The following is a 19,944-nucleotide window of genomic DNA, read 5'->3' as shown; positions in this document are numbered from 1 at the left end:
AGTGCCACACAGCTCAGAGTTCCCAGTGCCCACTCCACCAGCATGAAAGTAGCGGATCAGACAGCGAAGGAGATGAAGATGCTGATTTCACCGACACTGCTGCGGACAAAGTGCCAGATTTCCCGAATCAACATGACCCGAATGATTTGATTAGAGATCTCGGACTTACAAAATCTAATGCTGAGCTGTTGACCTCCAGGCTCAAGCAGTGAACCTTTTGGACAATCGTAAGGCCCCCTGTCCACGGATGTGTATTCGCCGGCAGTAAACCTTCGGCGAATCACGCTGTCCGACGCTTCCCATAGCATTGCTATGGAAAGCGCCGGCCCCTGTCCACGAGCAGAGAATCATTGCTGACTGGCGGAGATTCGGCGGCGGTTCCTGCTCCCGGGTGGCAGCTCCCGTGGCGGAGATCTGCCACGGGACTTCGCAACGCTCATGGACAGCCAGCCTAAATCTAGAAAAACCACACATTTCTAAATATTGTCTTTGTTTTGAAGTATAAATAAACATTACTTTTGATCTAGATATTGCCTGTTTACAAAAATTTTTCTTTTTACCAATTTACGTATATGGGGATATGCAAAATATAAAACTCATTCTCCTGAGCACAGAAGCAAACTGCGGAAGGTATAATGGCCATTTTCTAAACTTTTTAGACATAAGAAAGCAGGAAATAACACTCACTTGCCGAGGACAAACAGTGTGTTACATAGTGTTATTAGTTTCCCACAATCCAGTACGACTACCATTCAGTGTGAAAGGGCCTTTATCCTCAGGACTGTGATAGGACACAAGCATGGTGCACACCCAAAGTCACAAAAGCATTTGACAATTTTATTTGTATGCAAAGAGACACAAAACATGTAAACAGAAAAAGAGAATAAAATCATTTAAAATCCATTTATGGAGCTACCTGAACCCCGACAATAATGGGGAACAGAAGCCCAACAGTACCCAGGTACATACAGGATGGTATAAATGGCTGCAGTGAATTGCTCATAAAGATTTAGAATCTCACAGCACAAGCCTTAAATATGCGATAAGCAAAGAGTTAATGGGACTTACTGAGCAATCAAAAGGGAGGAAAATTCCAAAATAAGAGAGAAAAACCATAATGAGGGTCATCAAGTATACCCATCCATGGTGGAGCGACGCATTCCCACAGATCTGCTACTGAGGACCTATCCTGGGAAGAAGTCATCAATAATGAACAGTGGACACCTCTAAGTCTTGCAGAGGTCTGTTTGTATGGAGAGGCTGTATGAAGGCACATGGCGTCCCTGCAGCTCGGAGTATAGTGATGCCATATAGTACCTTGGAAGCGGTCTGTAATTCAGTGATGTACAGCATCTATAGGAGGTGCTTTGGTAGCAGACACATGCAGGCCCTGGTGCCTAACAGGAGCCTGAAGGCCCCTGCCACATAAAACAACCATATATTATAAATGGCATATGAAGGAGTTTTTGTAATTGGGACCAGGAGCTTTAAATTATTCCTTTGGAGAGAAATGTTTGCTTTGTGTTCATAGCTCCTATGCAGAACTATGTGTTTCCATGGTTACAGACTACAAACAGTAGTCCCAAACATCCCAGAATCAACAGGACAGTCCTGGATCCAGGCAGCTGTCCTGACATCCCAAGAGGGCATGCCACGATCCTTACAGTGTCCCCCCCCCCCCCCTTCTACTAACACAGTTAATGAGCAGTAAAGGCATTCGTGTTACCTACTTTTCCAACCTGACTTCTCATTACTTAGTCTAGAGCTGGGTGAAGGAGTGAAGCTACCCAATGAGTCTCAGGTCCTGTCGGTGTGATCACATGGCTGCCTTTACTGCTGATGAGAGGAGTTACTGGAGCAAAGGCACTATAACCAAATGTAGGCACAGAGAAGGGCACTATAATCAAATGGGGCCACATACAGGGGTAGAAATACTAATATGGGCCACATAGAGGGTCACTATAACCAAATGGGGGCACAGAGAGGGGTAGAATTACTAAGATGAGCCACATGGGCACTACTTAATGTGGAGCATTACTGAGAAGGACATTTGGGGGTAGCAGTAGGATGAGGGAGAATGTGCAAGAGATGCATTGTGGCTGAAAAGAGTCTTCATGGCGGTCAGGGCCCACACAGAAGAAAAACAAAAAAGGACATCACCAATCTGAGAAGACGTCACTGTAAAGGGGACACAAGGGTGTGGTTTCGAGTAAATAACTGCATGGCATTAATGTAATAAAATCGGCCGCGGCACGGTCTGTTTCCAAGAAAGAGGACATGTAGCTTGTGACTGCAGGCGGATAATGTAGTCTGTAACCATGGTGACACATAGATCTGCATAGGAGCTGTAGATCAAAGAGATTATTAAATAAGACGGATTGAAAAGGTGTTCATTTTTTTATTTTGGTTTCATTGGGGCGATTCAACAAATGGCTGCTACAGGTAAAAACATGATGGAAAAAACAGCAAAGAAGGAACATTAGCAGGATTATATAAAATCCCCCTTGTAAAGGGCTCCGAGTACCCAAGGGTGCAACTGAAGGGCAGACGTGAAGCCTGCCCCATACCAATTGTGGGGTGGGGGAAATCACATATTTTGGCCTCTTAATTAACACATCAGCACAAATATATGACTGCACTGACTACTGTGGCATCACACTGTATAAGGTGGCAGGAAATGCATGGGAAAGGTTGTGGGTTGATCACCTCCAGGCTTGGGGGAGGAACAGGAGACTGATTGGATTAGGGGTAGGTTAAGAGGAGGGACTTCTAGGGAATTAAAAGTATGCACAGGAAGTGCTCCTCCCCTCTTACCTCCCCTCAACCTCCTGCTCTTCCTTTTCTTGCATGTGATCTTAATTCTTGATGCGGTCTCGCAGTGCTTCCCTTTCAGGAGCATTGGCAAGTGTCCTTATTGATGTCACAGCTGGCGGTATTTGACTTGCATGCCGCCTTGCAGAGGGTTTGCATCACAGGAAGTAAAGGCAAAAGTCTTTCTCCTTCTTCCCCTTCAGGGGCTTGAATTAAAGTTATGGTTGTTTAATAAAATAAAGTCATGGCCATCCCCCATGTCCATCATGCAGAGTCTCAGGTTTTCATTTATCCAAAATCTAGTTAGCAAGGTGATGGCGACTGCAAACGGAGGAGGGAGGAAGTTTCATCGTACACGGAGTCTTACAGGTGAACATAATAAAGAAGAAGGAGCTTTGGGGTCAGCTGTGTGGGTTGGATCTTCAATAGGAGAGTCACTGATATTGTTGGTGGTGGAGGGTCTTGACTCTTTGGCTCTTGTACCACATAAATAAACAGTTTCCGTATTTCACAATGACATGACATCCTCTGGTGCACTCAGCGTCAGACTACAAGTGTCCAGGTGTAAAGGGTATTCTGTATATCCAGTGCATGGAGTGACCTCACCAGATGATGAGTAGAGCGACGATACACAGGATTAGTAACACATAGGGGATGCTTGTGGCTCCGCTGGCGATGTTTCGGAAAAGGTAAGCGTCCTTATTGATTGTGCCGGTGAACGTGACATTCAGAATATTCGCCTCTGACTCTGGAGCGTTCTCCTTAATCCAGTTAACATAATAAGCCACTTTGGTGTAGACCCCAGGGCGGTTCACTTTGCCACATCCATCTCCCCAACTCACCAACCCGGCCAAGAACCATTGTTCATCAACTGCACACACCAGAGGTCCCCCCGAGTCACCCTGGAGAGAAGAAGCAGAGTCACCAGATTACGCCATACTGCACCCACATATCAGCACAACCTGACCTCATCACAGATCACAGCACAAGAGCCCTTTGGGCATAACTGGGGCAGATATGGACAATTATCATTGTCTATGTCTCCATTATAGGTCGGGTTGTAAAATAAGTGCCATAGAGGCAAATCAGGGTGTTGGGGGCCAAACGCATCCAACCTCTCCCACTAACTGACCCTTCTTGTCATTCACTTGCTAGACTGAACTTCTTCCAGCTCTATCTTGTTTCCCTGCTATGCCAGCCTCCCAATAATCACTACCAGGGGGACCCTTGGACCAGCATTACCAAAGAGGCCTTTACCCTACACAAGGGTCAACCCCATTTTGCTATGGACTGTAGAAATGACTGTAGACCTTGGGTTGCTCTCAGCTAAAGCCATGTCCCTTTATAGGGCCAGACCTTATATCATTACATACTATATGAGGCTGATGTAAGGACACTTACCTGACACGAGTCTTTTCCCCCGGCTTTATATCCTGCACATATCATGTCATTCAGGACAAGTGCAGTTGAGCTAACGATACTGGACTGAAGGTGATAGAGGGAATCACAGGTTTTGGCATCGATCAGCGGCATCCGCACTTCTTGTAGGATCTGGGGGCTTGAAAGACCCACTGAAAGAAAATATTTCACATGGCTCATCCCATGACTTTCATCCAAAACCCAGTTACCTCCCTCAAAAATACTAAGGTTAGCAGGGGGCACTGGAATATACCCCCAAAGTGTTGTTAAGAGGCCAAAATGTCCAATATGTGTTCAGTGACCCATCAAGACAGTCAAAATGGCTTTTGTTACTCTCAAACCGAGCATTTAGGTTTTGTCACCAAGTCTAATGGTGGACAAGCATATTACGTGTATATCAGCCAAACCCATCGATTATCTAGAGTAATGTGTATCTAGAGAAAGCAGATGTCGGGGTAGGTAAGGGAAGTTTACATTTTTACTTTTCTTCTTTAGAGTTGAGCCACTCCCAGGGGCATCTGGAGGATTGAGAGGGCAGGAGTGTCAGAAAAAACTGCAGGGGATTACAGAGCAGCCTGGAGGAGAAATGGGTGTGGACAGAAGAGTTTAGAGGCGGAGGGGTCAGCAGAGTCTGAAGGAAGGGCGGGGACGCCAGGAGAAGGTGGGGGGACAGAAGTGTCTGGAGGAAGTGAGGGAAGGAGGTGTCTAGGGGAGGAGGGTCAGTAGAGTCTAAAGGAAGGCCAGAGGCACAAGGAGGAGGTGAGGGGAGAGAAGTGTCTGGAGGAAGGGAGGGTAGCAGAGTCTGGAGGAAGGTCAGAGGGAAGCCAGGAGGCCGTGGGAGGACAGAAGTGTCTGGAGGAGGGGAGGGAAGGGGGTGTCTAGGGGAGGAGGGTCAGTAGAGTCTGAAGGAAGGCCAGGGGCACCAGGAGGAGGTGGGGGGACAGAAGTGTCTGGAGGAAGGGAGGGTAGGGGGTTCTAGGGGAGGAGCATCAGCAGAGTCTGAAGGAGAGGGGAAAGAGGCATCTGGAGGAAAGGAAGGTGGAGGTACACGTCTATGGGGTTGTTGGGTGAGATCGCTTTTGGCTAGAGCTGTATCATTTGTGTATAGGCAGCCTAAGGAATGATGACGCAATAGGTACTAAATGGGAACCCATCAGCAGTTTTAACCCCAACCCCAAACACTATTATCGCTATATAGGGGCTAGAGAGACATTTCAGGCCAGATTTAGTCCCCACCCCTCCTATCTAGGCTTGACATCTCTGATGTCTCCTCCATCATACCTTGTCCTCTTAACATCATGCGAGCCTAGATGGGAGGAGATGCCACCCAGTGAAAACTTTCAAAAAGTACTTTGCAAACTGTGCAGAAGTTGATGAAACAACTTATTTCCAAAGAATTCTGTATGAGTAACGCTGTACAGGGACATGTCCTGAAAGTTCTCTCTATGTAGTGGTTATAGTCCTTAAGGGGTTGGCACTGATGACTGGTTGCCTTTAAGAGGGTTAGGTCATAGGGACAATGAAGAGGCATCTTCATTTATAAACATTGCATGAATTCATTTTCCCCATTTTGGACTTTTGACCAATTAAAGCTACAGATCAAAACCCAACAGACAATCCGGCAGATGTGAAGGGACTTTTAGGAGGAAATAATGCAGCTGGAGACCCTCATGGGGGGGGGGGGGGGGGCATTCATCTATGGCGGAGAGATGCAGGAATACTTACCCCCGAACCCGATGTCCCCCCAGCCAGTGACCCAACACATGAGTCCCATGGGGAAGCTGATGTTGGCTGTGGGAAGGCAGACGGGGAGGATGAAAGAGGTGAAGGTCACGTTGGCCACCAGCTCGATGAGGCTGATGTCACCCATCGATCCGACATCTATGTAGTTGGGATTCCTAATGATTCTCTTCACATTTACTGAAGTCTCTTCAGGACTTGGCTCAGAGAGTTGGTAAACACCGAGACGGATGGAGAGCGTGGAGGTCGTGACGCTGCTGCAATAAGACAGATCAGACAAAGATAAGAGCTGAGAACGTTCTATCACCCCGTAGTATACCGCCAATGACAACTGCTCTGACCTGGTTATACAGTGCGCTGCCGACACCACCCACGTCCGACTGATGAGGGATCCACCACAGAAGTGACGGCCTTTAAATCGTAAGCTCACCTGCCACGGCCATGCACCGGGCTGCACGCTATGCCCCCCCATGATACGATTGGATATCTCAGGTCTTCCACATTCTGGAAAGGAAGTAACAAAAATGTGTGGATTTTGAAGGGTGATGACATGTAGAGGAAGAGTCAAGACAGAGGGGGAACTGCTAAACCCACAGGAAGAGCACAATTAGGAAACTAGATCATGCCAGAATGGACCTGATGTATAGGAGAAGAACAAGGAAGAAGGAAGAAGAAAGAGTACGAACTGTCGCCCACGTATAAAGCACGTCAGTGACCTCTTATATCACATGCAGAACTAGTGGGAAAGAGAAACAATCCATTTGCGGAGTATTAATGAATGACCCCCATTACACAAACTGAAAAGATAAAATGTGGACAATACTGCCACCTAATGGTCCATTGTAAGTATAGCATCTGTGTGCCTCCAACCCCAACAAAGAGCCTACGGATAAAGATCAGTTGCAAGCTGAATTTTTCTTTCTCCTGGACGACTTACCCAAAAATCACGGATAACCAAGATTTTTATGGACAACTTGGAGAACCACAATGACAAAGAATACAAGGGATGTAGGTTTATGGTCAAATACGGATACGCATCTCTTACCAGCATGTACCGGGAGCTGCAAAATAACTACAATGACAATGATCTACGGGGGCAGCAGCCTCACAAAAATCACCAACACATACATTTTTTTACGTACTCTGAAAAAAAAAAAAAACTATCCAAATCTCAGACTATTAAGGAATTTCTGGATAGTTGGCAGCCCTGAAGGATGTACAGATCATAGTTAGCATGACTCTTATTGGGTGGGAAGGGGGTGTACATCACTGGATGACACACCGTGATGAGGGGGTGGACTATAGAGGGTACATCTTTATGAAGAGGGGAGGGCACTGTAGAGGGCACACCATTATGAAGAGACGGGGGACTGTAAAGGGCACACCATTATGAAGAGGAGGGGAGGGGGACTGTAGAGGGCACACCATTATGAAGAGGGGGAAGACGGTATAGGGCACACCATTAAGAAGAAGGGGCGGACTGTAGGGGACCTACCATTATGAAGATGGGGAGGATTGTAGAGGGCACATCATTATGGAGAGGGGGGTGGAAGACTATAGAGGACACACCATTATGGAGGGGGGGGGGGGGAAACAGTATAGGGCACACCATTATGAAGAGGGGGAAGACAGTATAGGGCACACTATTATGAAGAGAGGGAAGACAATATAGGGGACACCATTATGAAGAGGGGGAAGACAGTATAGGGCACACCATTATGAAGAGGGGGAAGACAGTATAGGGCACACCATTATGAAGAGGGGGAAGACAGTATAGGGCACATCATTATGAGGAGAGGGAAGACAGTATAGGGCACACCATTATGAAGAGGGGGAAGACAGTATAGGGTACACCATTATGAAGAGAGGGAAGACAGTATAGGGCACACTATTATGAAGAGGGGGAAGACAGTATAGGGTACACCATTATGAAGAGGGGGAAGACAGTATAGGGCACACCATTATGAGGAGAGGGAAGACTGTAGAGGGCACACCATTATGAAGAAGGGCCGGACTGTAGAGGGCACACCATTATGAAGAAGGGCCGGACTGTAGAGGGCACACCATTATGAAGAAGGGCCGGACTGTAGAGGGCACACCATTATAAAGATGGAGGGACTGTAGAGGGCACAGCATTATGAAGATGGGGGGACTGTAGAGGAAGCACCATTAAGAAGGGGGGGGGGACTCTAAAGGGCACAAAGACCAGTGGTAGGCTGGTCAAGATGTTGCAGCCATCCCTTGTAATGGAGGAATAAAAGTGTTTAACTTTTCTACTGCATCACTGTGCTGCCGCAGACTATGTGTCTCTTATGGGTTATCTTGTCAGGGTTCCCTTTTTGTGGCTTTGCACTGCTGGATCCCGCCCTGTGGGCAATAAGTGAGTGCTGCCTGTGCATCTCTTTTTTCTATTATGGAGGGGGGTGGGGGTGGAAGACGGTGTAGGGCACACCATTATGAAAAGGGGGAAGACGGTGTAGGGCACACCATTATGAAAAGGGGGAAGACGGTGTAGGGCACACCATTATGAAAAGGGGGAAGACGGTGTAGGGCACACCATTATGAAAAGGGAGAAGACGGTGTAGGGCACACCATTATGAAAAGGGGGAAGACGGTGTAGGGCACACCATTATGAAAAGGGGGAAGACGGTGTAGGGCACACCATTATGAAAAGGGGGAAGACGGTGTAGGGCACACCATTATGAAAAGGGGGAAGACGGTGTAGGGCACACCATTATGAAAAGGGGGAAGACGGTGTAGGGCACACCATTATGAAAAGGGGGAAGACGGTGTAGGGCACACCATTATGAAAAGGGGGAAGACGGTGTAGGGCACACCATTATGAAAAGGGGGAAGACGGTGTAGGGCACACCATTATGAAAAAGGGGAAGACGGTGTAGGGCACACCATTATGAAAAAGGGGAAGACTGTGTAGGGCACACCATTATGAAAAAGGGGAAGACTGTGTAAGGCACACCATTATGAAAAAGGGGAAGACTGTGTAAGGCACACCATTATGAAAAAGGGGAAGACTGTGTAGGGCACACCATTATGAAAAAGGGGAAGACTGTGTAGGGCACACCATTATGAAAAGGGGGAAGACTGTGTAGGGCACACCATTATGAAAAGGGGGAAGACTGTGTAGGGCACACCATTATGAAAAGGGGGAAGACTGTGTAGGGCACACCATTATGAAGAAAGGGAAGACAGTATAGGGCACACCATTATGAAGATGGAGGACTGTAGAGGGGACACCATTATGTAGAGGGGTCGAGGGGAGGCTGTAGACGGCACACCATTATGTAGAGGGGAGGAGATTGAAGAGGACACACCATTATGAAAGGGAGAGGACACTGTTATGAAGAGGGAGGGAAGAAGACTGTAGAGGGCACAACATAACATTATGAAGGGGGGGGGAGGAGACAATATAGGGCACAACATTATGAAGTAGGGCCCGGACTGTAGAGGGCACACCATTATAAAGAGGGTAGGGAGTGAGAAGACTGTAGAGGGCACACTATTATGAAGAGAGGGGGGGCCACTGTAAAGGGCACACCATTATGAAGATGGGGGCTGTAAAGGGTGGACTAATATGAAGATGGGTGTGGGACTGTAGCGGTTGCACCATTATGAAGATGGGGGACTGTAAAAGGGCACATCATTATGGATGGGGAGGGGAGTAGACTGTAGAGGGCACACCATTATAAGGAGGGGGAGTAGAGGGTAGACCAATATGAAGATGGGGGGACGGACGGACTGCAGAGGGCACACCATCATGAAGAGGAGGGGTGGGACTGTAAAGGGCACACTGTCTTGGAGAGGAGGGGGGGGGACTGTAGAGGGCACCCCATTATGGGGGATCTATTGAGTACACATTATTTATGGGCATATGTTATGTTATGGACCATAAGGCATTTACAAAATGTCTTGATCTCTACATATTGGTAGTTACCCACCTTGTATAGTCTGACAGATACCCAAAGTCCCTACAAAGAGAAAATAAACAGTTAATATAATAATTACTTCCTCCTCCTCTTTTCTTTGTTAAGGTATCTTTGCACCAGACAACCACTGGCCAAATAATTGCCCGAAAGAGTGAATTAAATGATAGTTCATCGTAAACACGGCCAACGGCGGGCTGCGGAGCAGTAAAGGCCCATTTACACAGCCGATGATCGCTCAAACGACAGTTCGAGTGATTGCTTTGAGCGATCATTTTGCATAAACTTTTAAGTAGCTACTCAGCTACTTAAGAGCAATTTAGTGTGCAAATGAAGCCTTAGCTGAAATCAGTTAATAGTCTGACGGCTCTTATCTGCTTTCAGCTCTTTTGTTCTCCAACGGGAAGCAATGCTATCAGCACTACCTGTGGAGAACTGCTGATAAGGCTGACTGACGATTTTTAGGTGGGACTGAATGTAACGATCAGCTAGCAGTGCACAAATAAATGTGCTGCGCGTTTAGATGCAACGATTATCGCTCAAACGATCGCCATTTAGCGATCATCGCTCCGTGTAAATGGGCCTTTAGTCACTCGTTACTCCCTACGTCTTTCAGTTCTGCTTACTAAAAAAAATAATATCTGCTGGTTGATGAGAAGTTGTCTGGTGTAAAGTCCCTCTGTGAACGATATCTCGACAAACTACTAAGGAACAGTCGTTGCTCTGTGGAAAGGCAGACGAATGACTGTTGTTTGTACATGGCAAGGACTTTTCCAAGCAAGGGTTTGAGTGAACAGTTCTCCATGTAAAAGTACCTTGTGATAGGATGTATCAGACAAGGACAGCAAACAAGGATACACAGACCCCACCCCCGAGGAGTCCCCGATAATCTGCAGCCCTTCATCTACAACCGCTGAATATAAACCATTTTTACAGATGAAACTCTTCCGAGCGTCAAACAGGCTCCTTCCTGCTAGCTAACCCACCGACGGAAGGCTTGTTCTTTATGTTATACTTTAGGGATCGTTTACACGAGCGTATATTGGCCGCTGTTTTCACGCCTGGCCGATATACGCTACGATCTGATGCACTGGATTACAATGCATCAGATCACATGACCATATTACCGTGGCAGAAAAGCGCCCGGCCGAGCCAATATAGTGCCGGGTGCTTTTATGCCGGCCCGGAAAGATAGTCCTAGAACTAGGTATCCGGCTGGAATACGTCGGGTGCTGCATGGGCTGCTATGGGAGCCAATGACAGTGGCCGGAAAACGGAGGTGGGAGGGAGTTTAGCAGCGTGACTGCTAAACTCCCTCCTCCTTCTCGCTTCCCCTCCAGCTGTTTGCAATGGGAGGGGGCGGGAAGGGGGTAGAGCTAAGCTCCACCCTATTCCATTGCTGGCTGCTTAGCTCCGCCTCTGCCCCTTACATTGCAAACAGTTGGAGGGAAGGAGAGAGGAGGTGAGACGGCAAGGGGGAGGAAAGAGGAAGACAGCTAAGCTGTCTCCTCGTGCCCAACGGCATTGCGGCCTCGGCGTATATGCGCCGGGGTTGTGCTGTCTGAAAGGGCGCACAAACATTAGATTTGTGCACCCATTTATGCATTTTTACGGCTCCGGCGGGCGCATGTAAAAGTGCCTACAGCTGTGTGAAAGACCCCTTACTCTATTGTTGGGTAAAAGTCTACATTTTATCCGGAAACCCCTCGGGTGGAGAGGGGGATCTGTTTACCCTGGTTTGCTAAGAACCGCATACCTGCGCGCCTAAGAGTAAGTAGTAATGTAGAGAGCGGACTATGTTTTTTCCCCTGATATCAAGTAAAAGACAGACAGAGATATGAGATGGACAGACAGAGGTCAGGGTACTTTTACAGGTAGGAAGAAATTGTTCTCCGCAGCAAACAATGTCACAGTTTGCTCGTTCGCTCAGGCAGTGTGTTTGAACACAAAGATAAATGGTTTATATTTTGTCTAACAGGACGGCTCATCTCTCGGTGAGGCTTCTTTCACAGGAGCGCATATCGGCCAGACTTTTCACGGCCGATATGCGTTGTGATCTGATGCATTGGATTCTAATGAATCAGATCACATGGGCATATCTCTGAGATGTAAAAACACCTGGTGAAGCCAATATAGCGCCGGGTGTTTTTACGTCGGGCCCAAAACATAGTCCTAGATCTTTTGGGCTGGAATACGTTGGCCGCTGCATGGGCTTCTATGGCAGCCCATGGCAGCAGCCGTAGGTGGAAGGGAGTTTAGCGGCGTGGCTGCTAAACTCCCTCCCTCTGTTCTCTTCCCCTTTGTGCAGGTTCACCTCTCTTCCTCCCCACTCGTTCTGTGCAATGGGAGGGGCGGGGCTAAGCAGCGGTCCGCCCTGCCTCCTCCAATTGATGTCTATGGACAAGGGGTGGAACATGTGTGGAGCTAAGCGCCTGCCTTCTCCCCGTCCCTTGTCCATAGCCATCAATGGGAGGGGGCGGACCAGCGCTTAGCTCCACCCCCGCCTACGCCCTCCCATTGCACAGAATGAGACGTGAGCCTGCAATGGGGAGGGAGGGAAAATGGGCGATAGCCTGGCAAGCTCGGTGTATCTGCGCTGGCCTCACCAGGCCATATGAGTAAGTGGACAAACGTTTGATTTGTGCGCCCGTTCACCAGATTTTCCATTCCCAACGTAGTGTATATCGGCGTCTGTGTAAACGGCCGGCTGATATGCGCTCGTGTGAAAGAAGCTTGAGGGAGAACGATTGAGCGATCGCTGTTTAATCTGAACTATTAGCCAACGAGGCAATGAGGATTTTCATGCTTGCATAAAATGAACGATAAGCGAATAAATTATCCTTCATGGTTCAGCCGTTGGCCGGGTTACATTGCACAATTGTTGTTCAATTTCAGATCCAGCGATTTTCTTGTTAGGGCTGCTGGCAGGTTACAATGTAATCTCCCGGCTCTCGTGGAGAACACAGCATTCGGTATATTGAGAGTTCACCTTAAAAACATCGCTCAGAAGAAAAGTGCACGACGCCGCGTTTACATGTAACGATTATCACTCATTTGCGGTCGTTTGAACAAATTTTGAGTTATATTCGTTGCGTGTAAGTGGGACTTTATTGTGATTAAGGGGGTTCATTTATATTACGAATTACTTTACAATGTGTTAAGATAACAGAACAAGAGCTGCTAATGGGTGGAGATCAGAAAACTCTCTGCACCAAGATAACAATCAAGGTAAAATTTGTCCGATCTATAGATTAGATAGATTGATATGAGACAGACAAGCAGATATGAAATAAGACAGATACGAGATGGGATGAGGCAGCTAGATAGATGGGATGAGGCAGCTAGATAGATGGGATGAGGCAGCTAGATAGATGGGATGAGGCAGCTAGATAGATGGGATGAGGCAGCTATGAGATGGGATGAGGCAGCTATGAGATGGGATGAGGCAGCTATGAGATGGGATGAGGCAGCTATGAGATGGGATGAGGCAGCTATGAGATGGGATGAGGCAGCTATGAGATGGGATGAGGCAGCTATGAGATGGGATGAGGCAGCTATGAGATGGGATGAGGCAGCTATGAGATGGGATGAGGCAGCTATGAGATGGGATGAGGCAGCTATGAGATGGGATGAGGCAGCTATGAGATGGGATGAGGCAGCTATGAGATGGGATGAGGCAGCTATGAGATGGGATGAGGCAGCTATGAGATGGGATGAGGCAGCTATGAGATGGGATGAGGCAGCTATGAGATGGGATGAGGCAGCTATGAGATGGGATGAGGCAGCTATGAGATGGGATGAGGCAGCTATGAGATGGGATGAGGCAGCTATGAGATGGGATGAGGCAGCTATGAGATGGGATGAGGCAGCTATGAGATGGGATGAGGCAGCTAGATAGATGGGATGAGGCAGCTAGATAGATGGGATGAGGCAGCTAGATAGATGGGATGAGGCAGCTAGATAGATGGGATGAGGCAGCTAGATAGATGGGATGAGGCAGCTAGATAGATGGGATGAGGCAGCTAGATAGATGGGATGAGGCAGCTAGATAGATGGGATGAGGCAGCTAGATAGATGGGATGAGGCAGCTAGATAGATGGGATGAGGCAGCTAGATAGATGGGATGAGGCAGCTAGATAGATGGGATGAGGCAGCTAGATAGATGGGATGAGGCAGCTAGATAGATGGGATGAGGCAGCTAGATAGATGGGATGAGGCAGCTAGATAGATGGGATGAGGCAGCTAGATAGATGGGATGAGGCAGCTATGAGATGGGATGAGGCAGCTATGAGATGGGATGAGGCAGCTATGAGATGGGATGAGGCAGCTATGAGATGGGATGAGGCAGCTATGAGATGGGATGAGGCAGCTATGAGATGGGATGAGGCAGCTATGAGATGGGATGAGGCAGCTATGAGATGGGATGAGGCAGCTATGAGATGGGATGAGGCAGCTATGAGATGGGATGAGACAGCTATGAGATGGGATGAGGCAGCTAGATAGATGGGATGAGGCAGCTAGATAGATGGGATGAGGCAGCTAGATAGATGGGATGAGGCAGCTAGATAGATGGGATGAGGCAGCTAGATAGATGGGATGAGGCAGCTAGATAGATGGGATGAGGCAGCTAGATAGATGGGATGAGGCAGCTAGATAGATGGGATGAGGCAGCTAGATAGATGGGATGAGGCAGCTAGATAGATGGGATGAGGCAGCTAGATAGATGGGATGAGGCAGCTAGGAGATGGGATGAGGCAGCTAGGAGATGGGATGAGGCAGCTAGGAGATGGGATGAGGCAGCTAGGAGATGGGATGAGGCAGCTAGGAGATGGGATGAGGCAGCTAGGAGATGGGATGAGGCAGCTAGATAGATGGGATGAGGCAGCTAGATAGATGGGATGAGGCAGCTAGATAGATGGGATGAGGCAGCTAGATAGATGGGATGAGGCAGCTAGATAGATGGGATGAGGCAGCTAGATAGATGGGATGAGGCAGCTAGATAGATGGGATGAGGCAGCTAGATAGATGGGATGAGGCAGATAGATAGATAGATAGATAGATATAGATAATCTTGTCTTGGGGGTCACTTACCCATCAGGAGCAGAGTCCAGGCCAGGCTTGCTGAGGACATGTCGTGCTCTTGCTCTGTGCTCGGTGACCACTACACCTATCGCATCTGTGTGCGGATCCCGCAGAATGTGGGGTAACCAGTTCCTGACCTGAACATACATTTTTAGTAGAGATATAAAGCAGCACCGCGCCCTGAGGTCTCTATACCATCCTATAGATCACAGATTTTAACCGCAGCTCATGTGATCATCTCCCGGCAACCTGAAAAGCCGGTTCCTGACACCAACAGAGCTAGCAATCAAATCAGCGCAGAATAACAAACGTACCCATGTGTCTGGGAACCCCGGGCTCGGGTACCTATAGGGTCATACATACAGCATATCATATCACAGGAGAGCGCCATGTCTGCTGCACTATTCACAGGGATGTCCGCTCATGCAACAAATCTACTAGCGATATTACCGTTTCTCCACTTCTACTGTGTGGATCATTAAACATAAAGGACCCCTTTAATTTAAAGGTGTACTCGGCTGTAGACAATCCTTCTTTGTTAAAAGAGCCCCCTAAAGAGGATCGTAGGACACCCCACAGATAGGACCCTCAGTGATCAGCTCTATTCTCTTGAAGATCACAGCAGCAGGTGTTTCGCTTTCCTGCAGTGCCTCCACAGGGGAAGTGAAGCATTACATATGCTGGGTACTGTAGATATTCTTTCAAATCACTCTCCCCCGGGGTCCTGAGTAGAGCACCCCTAACTATTAACTCTGAATGGCTTAATAGGTCATTAAAATTTGCAGTTTGGGAACATATAACATTTTGATTGCTTTTTATTTATTTTTTTTATTAAGGCCTCATGTCCACGGACAAAATAGGATTTAGAATCCGCAGCAGATCACCCGCATGCGGATCCGCACCCCATAGGGATGCATTGACCACCCGCGGGTAGATAAATACCCGCGGATGGTCAATAAAAGGGAATTTTTTAAAAATGGAGCATGAAAAAAAACGCGACAAGCTCCATTTTCGTGCGGGTCTCCTGCAGGCTTCTATTGAAGCCTATAGAAGCCGTCCGGATCCGCGGGAGACCCAAAATAAGAATAACTTACCCACAGTAGACCGGGCAGTTCTTCTCTTCTTCACAGCCGGATCTTCTTTCTTCGGCCGGGCGGATGTGCCCGGCGCATGCGCGCGGCACGCAGCTGGCGTGCTGAGCACATCCGCCTGCCGAAGAAAAAAGATCCGGCCGTGAAGAAGAGAAGATCTGCCCGGTCTGCTGTGGGCAAGTTTATTCTTATTTTCAGCCCTCATGTCCGCGGGGCAGGAGGGACCCGCTACGGATTCTCCATGGAGAATCCGTAGCGGGCCTGATTTTCCCTGTGGACATGAGGCCTAAAGGAAGAAACAAAACCTGCATTTCTGGCCTGTTGTTTTTGTTTGTTGGTTTATGGCGTTCATCATCCAGCATAAATGTGTTCAATTCATTCTGCGGGTCAGTAGGTTTACACCAATGCCAAATTTATATAGGTTTTTTTTTGCTAATTTTTCACGCTTTGAAAAAAAAAAAAAGTATTTTTCTCTATCGCCATCTTCATAGCTCCTTCCGTTTTGATTTTCCGTCGGTGCTGTCGTGTCAGGGATTTTTTGCGGAACAAGTTGCACTTTTTAATGGCCCCATTTTTTTGATCTCTAAGACTTTTTGATTGCTTTCTATTCCATTTTTTGCAGGGCAAGATTTGCAAAATAAGCATTTTTCCTCCATGTTTTTTGTATTTTGCACCGTACGGGTAAAATGACGTACCGACTTCTTTACTTGGATCCTTACGAATGTGCAATACCATATTTGTGGTGGTTCTCTTTACACCCCAAAGCTTGTGTCACACACGGTTATGCATATTTGCACCGTGTTTTTGTGCATTTAATGTTTGTGTGTGCAAAAGGTTTTTTTTAATGTATATTTTGCGCACGCAAAAAAAAAAAAAAAAGCCACACTGATGCTTTCAGTTATTAAAATGGACAATTAGCTTAACCCCTTAAGGACTAAGCCTGTTTTTTTCCCCCATTTTCGTTATTTCCTCCCTCATTCAAAAAAAATCGTAACTCCTTTATTTATCCATCGCCGTCGCTGTAGGAGGGCTTGTTTTTGCGGGACGAGTTGTATTTTTCAATGGTGCTATTTAGTGCTACAGCATTACGTCATACTGCGTTTTGAAAGGCAGTCTATCAAGCCACCCCCTGGCAGCCATGACACCTGCATGGCTTCCCCGATCTCACCGAGGGGGGGCTGCTAAATAGCTATCGCGGGCGCTGTGCGAAGAGAAGTCGCCCCGCTGTATGAAGAGAGGTCGACCTCCCTTCACACATACCCTGACGCTCCAGGATGTACCCTTACGTCCTTGGTCATGAAGGGGTTAATGAGTTCAAGATTTGTTCTTTTTATGTGAGGAAAATAGAACCTGCTGCGTATATTTTTGTTTGGCCAAACATGCGCATGTGAACAAACCCATGGAAATCAAGGAGCACTATTTGTTGCATATTGCGCATGCAAATACCCCCGTGTGACGCAGGGCTAAGGTTGGCTGGACACAAGTGATTGCTTATCTGCGTGCATGAGCACTGCAAACTTGCAAAATGAACAATGCTTTTTTGCGCCCACATCGGCGTATGTTTAGCTTTTTTCTACAGGCAGGCATGTGCATTTATGCACACCCAAAGAAAAATAAATGGCGCACTGATGCTCCAGCCATTAAAAATCTATTTTGTCTAATGCGTTCAAGAGATGCTCTTCTTCCTGCACAATTGCGCAATGTTTTTTCACGTATCTGCTGGCGTATCGCACACATATTTACGCACCCACTTTGACATCTATGAGGACTTTTGGTGAGCAAATATACAGGAAAATAAACGTGCTGCATTTTTTATAAAAATCTGTGCATGTGAATGAAGGCATTGAAATCAGTGGTTTCTATTCACTGCATGCTGCACGTGCAGATTTTGCATGCACAAATATGTCCATGTGAAGCTGGCATTTTGACTTCTCTCATTTTTTTTCTCTGTCATTTACATTTGCCCCACTAGGGGGCATTCACCACTTTTTGTTGTTCTTATAATACACTGCTATACTTCAGTATAGCAGTGTATTATAAAGACTTTGAAGCCCAGCTAGAGGCTGAGTCTCATAGGCCACCGTACCTAACAGACCCATCTTCAAGCCTCTGAGTGCCAAAGCAGCCCATCAGGACCCTGCAATTACATTGTGATGATGATGAGGTACGTTAAAAGCGCTAAAACGCGTGAAAATCAAGCAGATAGCACTTGAAAATGGCTGCTTTAGAACTGCCGTATTTGCGCACAGGCCTGCAATGCCTCATCGAAATCAATGGGACTGTTGTACCGTGGTTAGCGTAGCCTTTGGAATGCCACGCTAATCGCGGTAAAAAGCGCCCAGTGTGAGAGCCGCCTTAGAGCAAGTGCTGGCCACAGGAGACCCAAGCCTGGCTACTAAAGCCGTAAAAAGCCGCATGCATCAGAATAAAGGCTCTTTGACACGAGCGTTGCGTTCTCACGCATCACAGCCTAAAGACACGTAGAGCGGGAAGGGCCGCGATTGAGTTGTGGCCAAAATTAGCGTTTTCTCGTCCATTCACACGGCTGAGTGTGGCGTATTAATGGGAAAAATACGCCGCAGCCCGGAAATCTCTCGTTCGGCATAAATCGGATGACTTCGAATTCCTTCATAGAGGCAGCTGTAAGTTTTTCGCATTGCTGGTCGCAGCTAAACTCCTTTTTTTTTGCAGCTCCCATAGAAGTCTATGGAAGCCACCAGCGTATATCGGCCGAAAGATAGGGCAAGACCTTCTTCCAGCAGCATGCAAATTCCATCACTGATTCCTGTTGTGTATGTTCTATTTTTTCCGGTGCAACGTTTTTCCACAGCTAAAAATTGGTCATCTGAACAAATACATTGGAAACCAATGGAAACCAAGGCTTCAGATGGGCGCTGTTTTTTGGATGGGGGGGGGGGGGGGCGGCGATGCATTTATGTAGCTAAATAGCCGCATAAAAATGCTTGTGTGAATGAGGCCTAAAGCATATTAACGACCAGCGTCAAAAGGTGTATGGGCAGTCGTTAAGGGGTTAACGTGACTGATCATGACATGATTAGGCAAACATGGCTGCTTTCTTTGAAAGACAGCCCCACCCCGGCCTGTAGGTTGTGTCTGCTATTGCCATGACCAGACAACCTACGGACAGGAGCGGAGCAGCCATGTTTCCTAATGCTGGACACCCCTTTAAGAGGGACCCCTGCATCATTTAAATAGGGGGTAAACTAATGGCACTGTCCAGGACTCCAGCGGACTCTTAGAGATGGACGCTCATTGGGTAAAATCCGTTACCGATAAGGCAGCGCGCGCAAGATGTGTGCGCTGTGAAACGCACGTATATATAAACTCCATTCGTGAGCGATACGGGAAACAAATCGCGGCTTCTCCTTCCTTTCGGTTCGCCCTTCGCCCCTTGTCCTCAATGAGGCCGGCGGCCGGATCACACCAAGCAGTGCGATGCGAGGTTACCTCATTGAGAATAAAAGAGATATGCCGTGGTCCTTTGCCGCGGCTGATCGCTACTTTCCCGAGACGGTTTTAATATAAGAATGTGTCGCATCCGCGGGGAAATCGCACGTTGGCAAGCGCGATATTGGGCCTTGATTCATGGTCAGATATCGCACTTGCCCGTGTGAAGTAAGCCTAAGAGGAAAATGGCGCGATTACCATTCGCAATATCATGACTGCAGCGCTAGCCTTCGTGATATCTAGCGGTCTCTTTTCTAAGGGGCGTGGCCTATAAGTCTATGTACCAGTCAGCATGTAGAAGGTTCTCTCACACAGCACAGAATAGGCGCACGGCAAGCCGCGGTAAAATTCGCAGGCTACCCGTATGTTTTGATGCAGAATAGAAAATGGCG

The 19,944-nt window shown here is 47.6% G+C and overlaps 1 protein-coding gene across 3 annotated transcripts; it reads right to left on the bottom strand.

Moving 5' to 3' along the window:
• Window positions 1-816: 816 nt before the first annotated feature.
• LOC136577214 (prostasin-like) lies at window positions 817-15,144 on the bottom strand. Of its 3 annotated transcripts, none has more exons than XM_066577016.1 (7): window positions 15,003-15,065; window positions 9,927-9,956; window positions 6,908-7,031; window positions 6,312-6,474; window positions 5,956-6,227; window positions 4,213-4,382; window positions 817-3,713 (listed from the first exon to the last, which is right to left on the bottom strand). In XM_066577016.1, the coding sequence occupies exons 4-7, from the start codon at window positions 6,440-6,442 to the stop codon at window positions 3,414-3,416; spliced, it is 873 nt and encodes a 290-aa protein (XP_066433113.1). In that variant the 5' UTR covers window positions 6,443-6,474; window positions 6,908-7,031; window positions 9,927-9,956; window positions 15,003-15,065; the 3' UTR covers window positions 817-3,413. The 3 variants fall into 3 exon arrangements, with proteins under 3 accessions (XP_066433113.1, XP_066433114.1, XP_066433112.1); XM_066577017.1 differs by having other exon boundaries at window positions 7,016-7,031; window positions 15,003-15,020; XM_066577015.1 differs by lacking the exon at window positions 6,908-7,031 and having other exon boundaries at window positions 15,003-15,144.
• Window positions 15,145-19,944: the final 4,800 nt, after the last annotated feature.

This window comes from Eleutherodactylus coqui, chromosome 8 (genome assembly GCF_035609145.1).
Source record: "Eleutherodactylus coqui strain aEleCoq1 chromosome 8, aEleCoq1.hap1, whole genome shotgun sequence".
Classification (NCBI taxonomy): Eukaryota; Metazoa; Chordata; class Amphibia; order Anura; family Eleutherodactylidae; genus Eleutherodactylus; species Eleutherodactylus coqui.
Note: the sequence above shows the minus strand (reverse complement) of the source record. Positions and strands in the feature narration are given on the sequence as shown.

Coding starts and splice junctions, on each gene's coding strand:
- LOC136577214 (XM_066577015.1), bottom strand. CDS start 15,042: ATGTCCTCAGCAAGCCTGGCCTGGACTCTGCTCCTGATGG. Junction 6,228..6,311: donor GCAGCGCACTGTATAACCAG/GTCAGAGCAGTT, acceptor GTCTTATTGCAG/CAGCGTCACGACCTCCACGC. Junction 3,714..4,212: donor GGGGAAAAGACTCGTGTCAG/GTAAGTGTCCTT, acceptor TCTTCTCTCCAG/GGTGACTCGGGGGGACCTCT.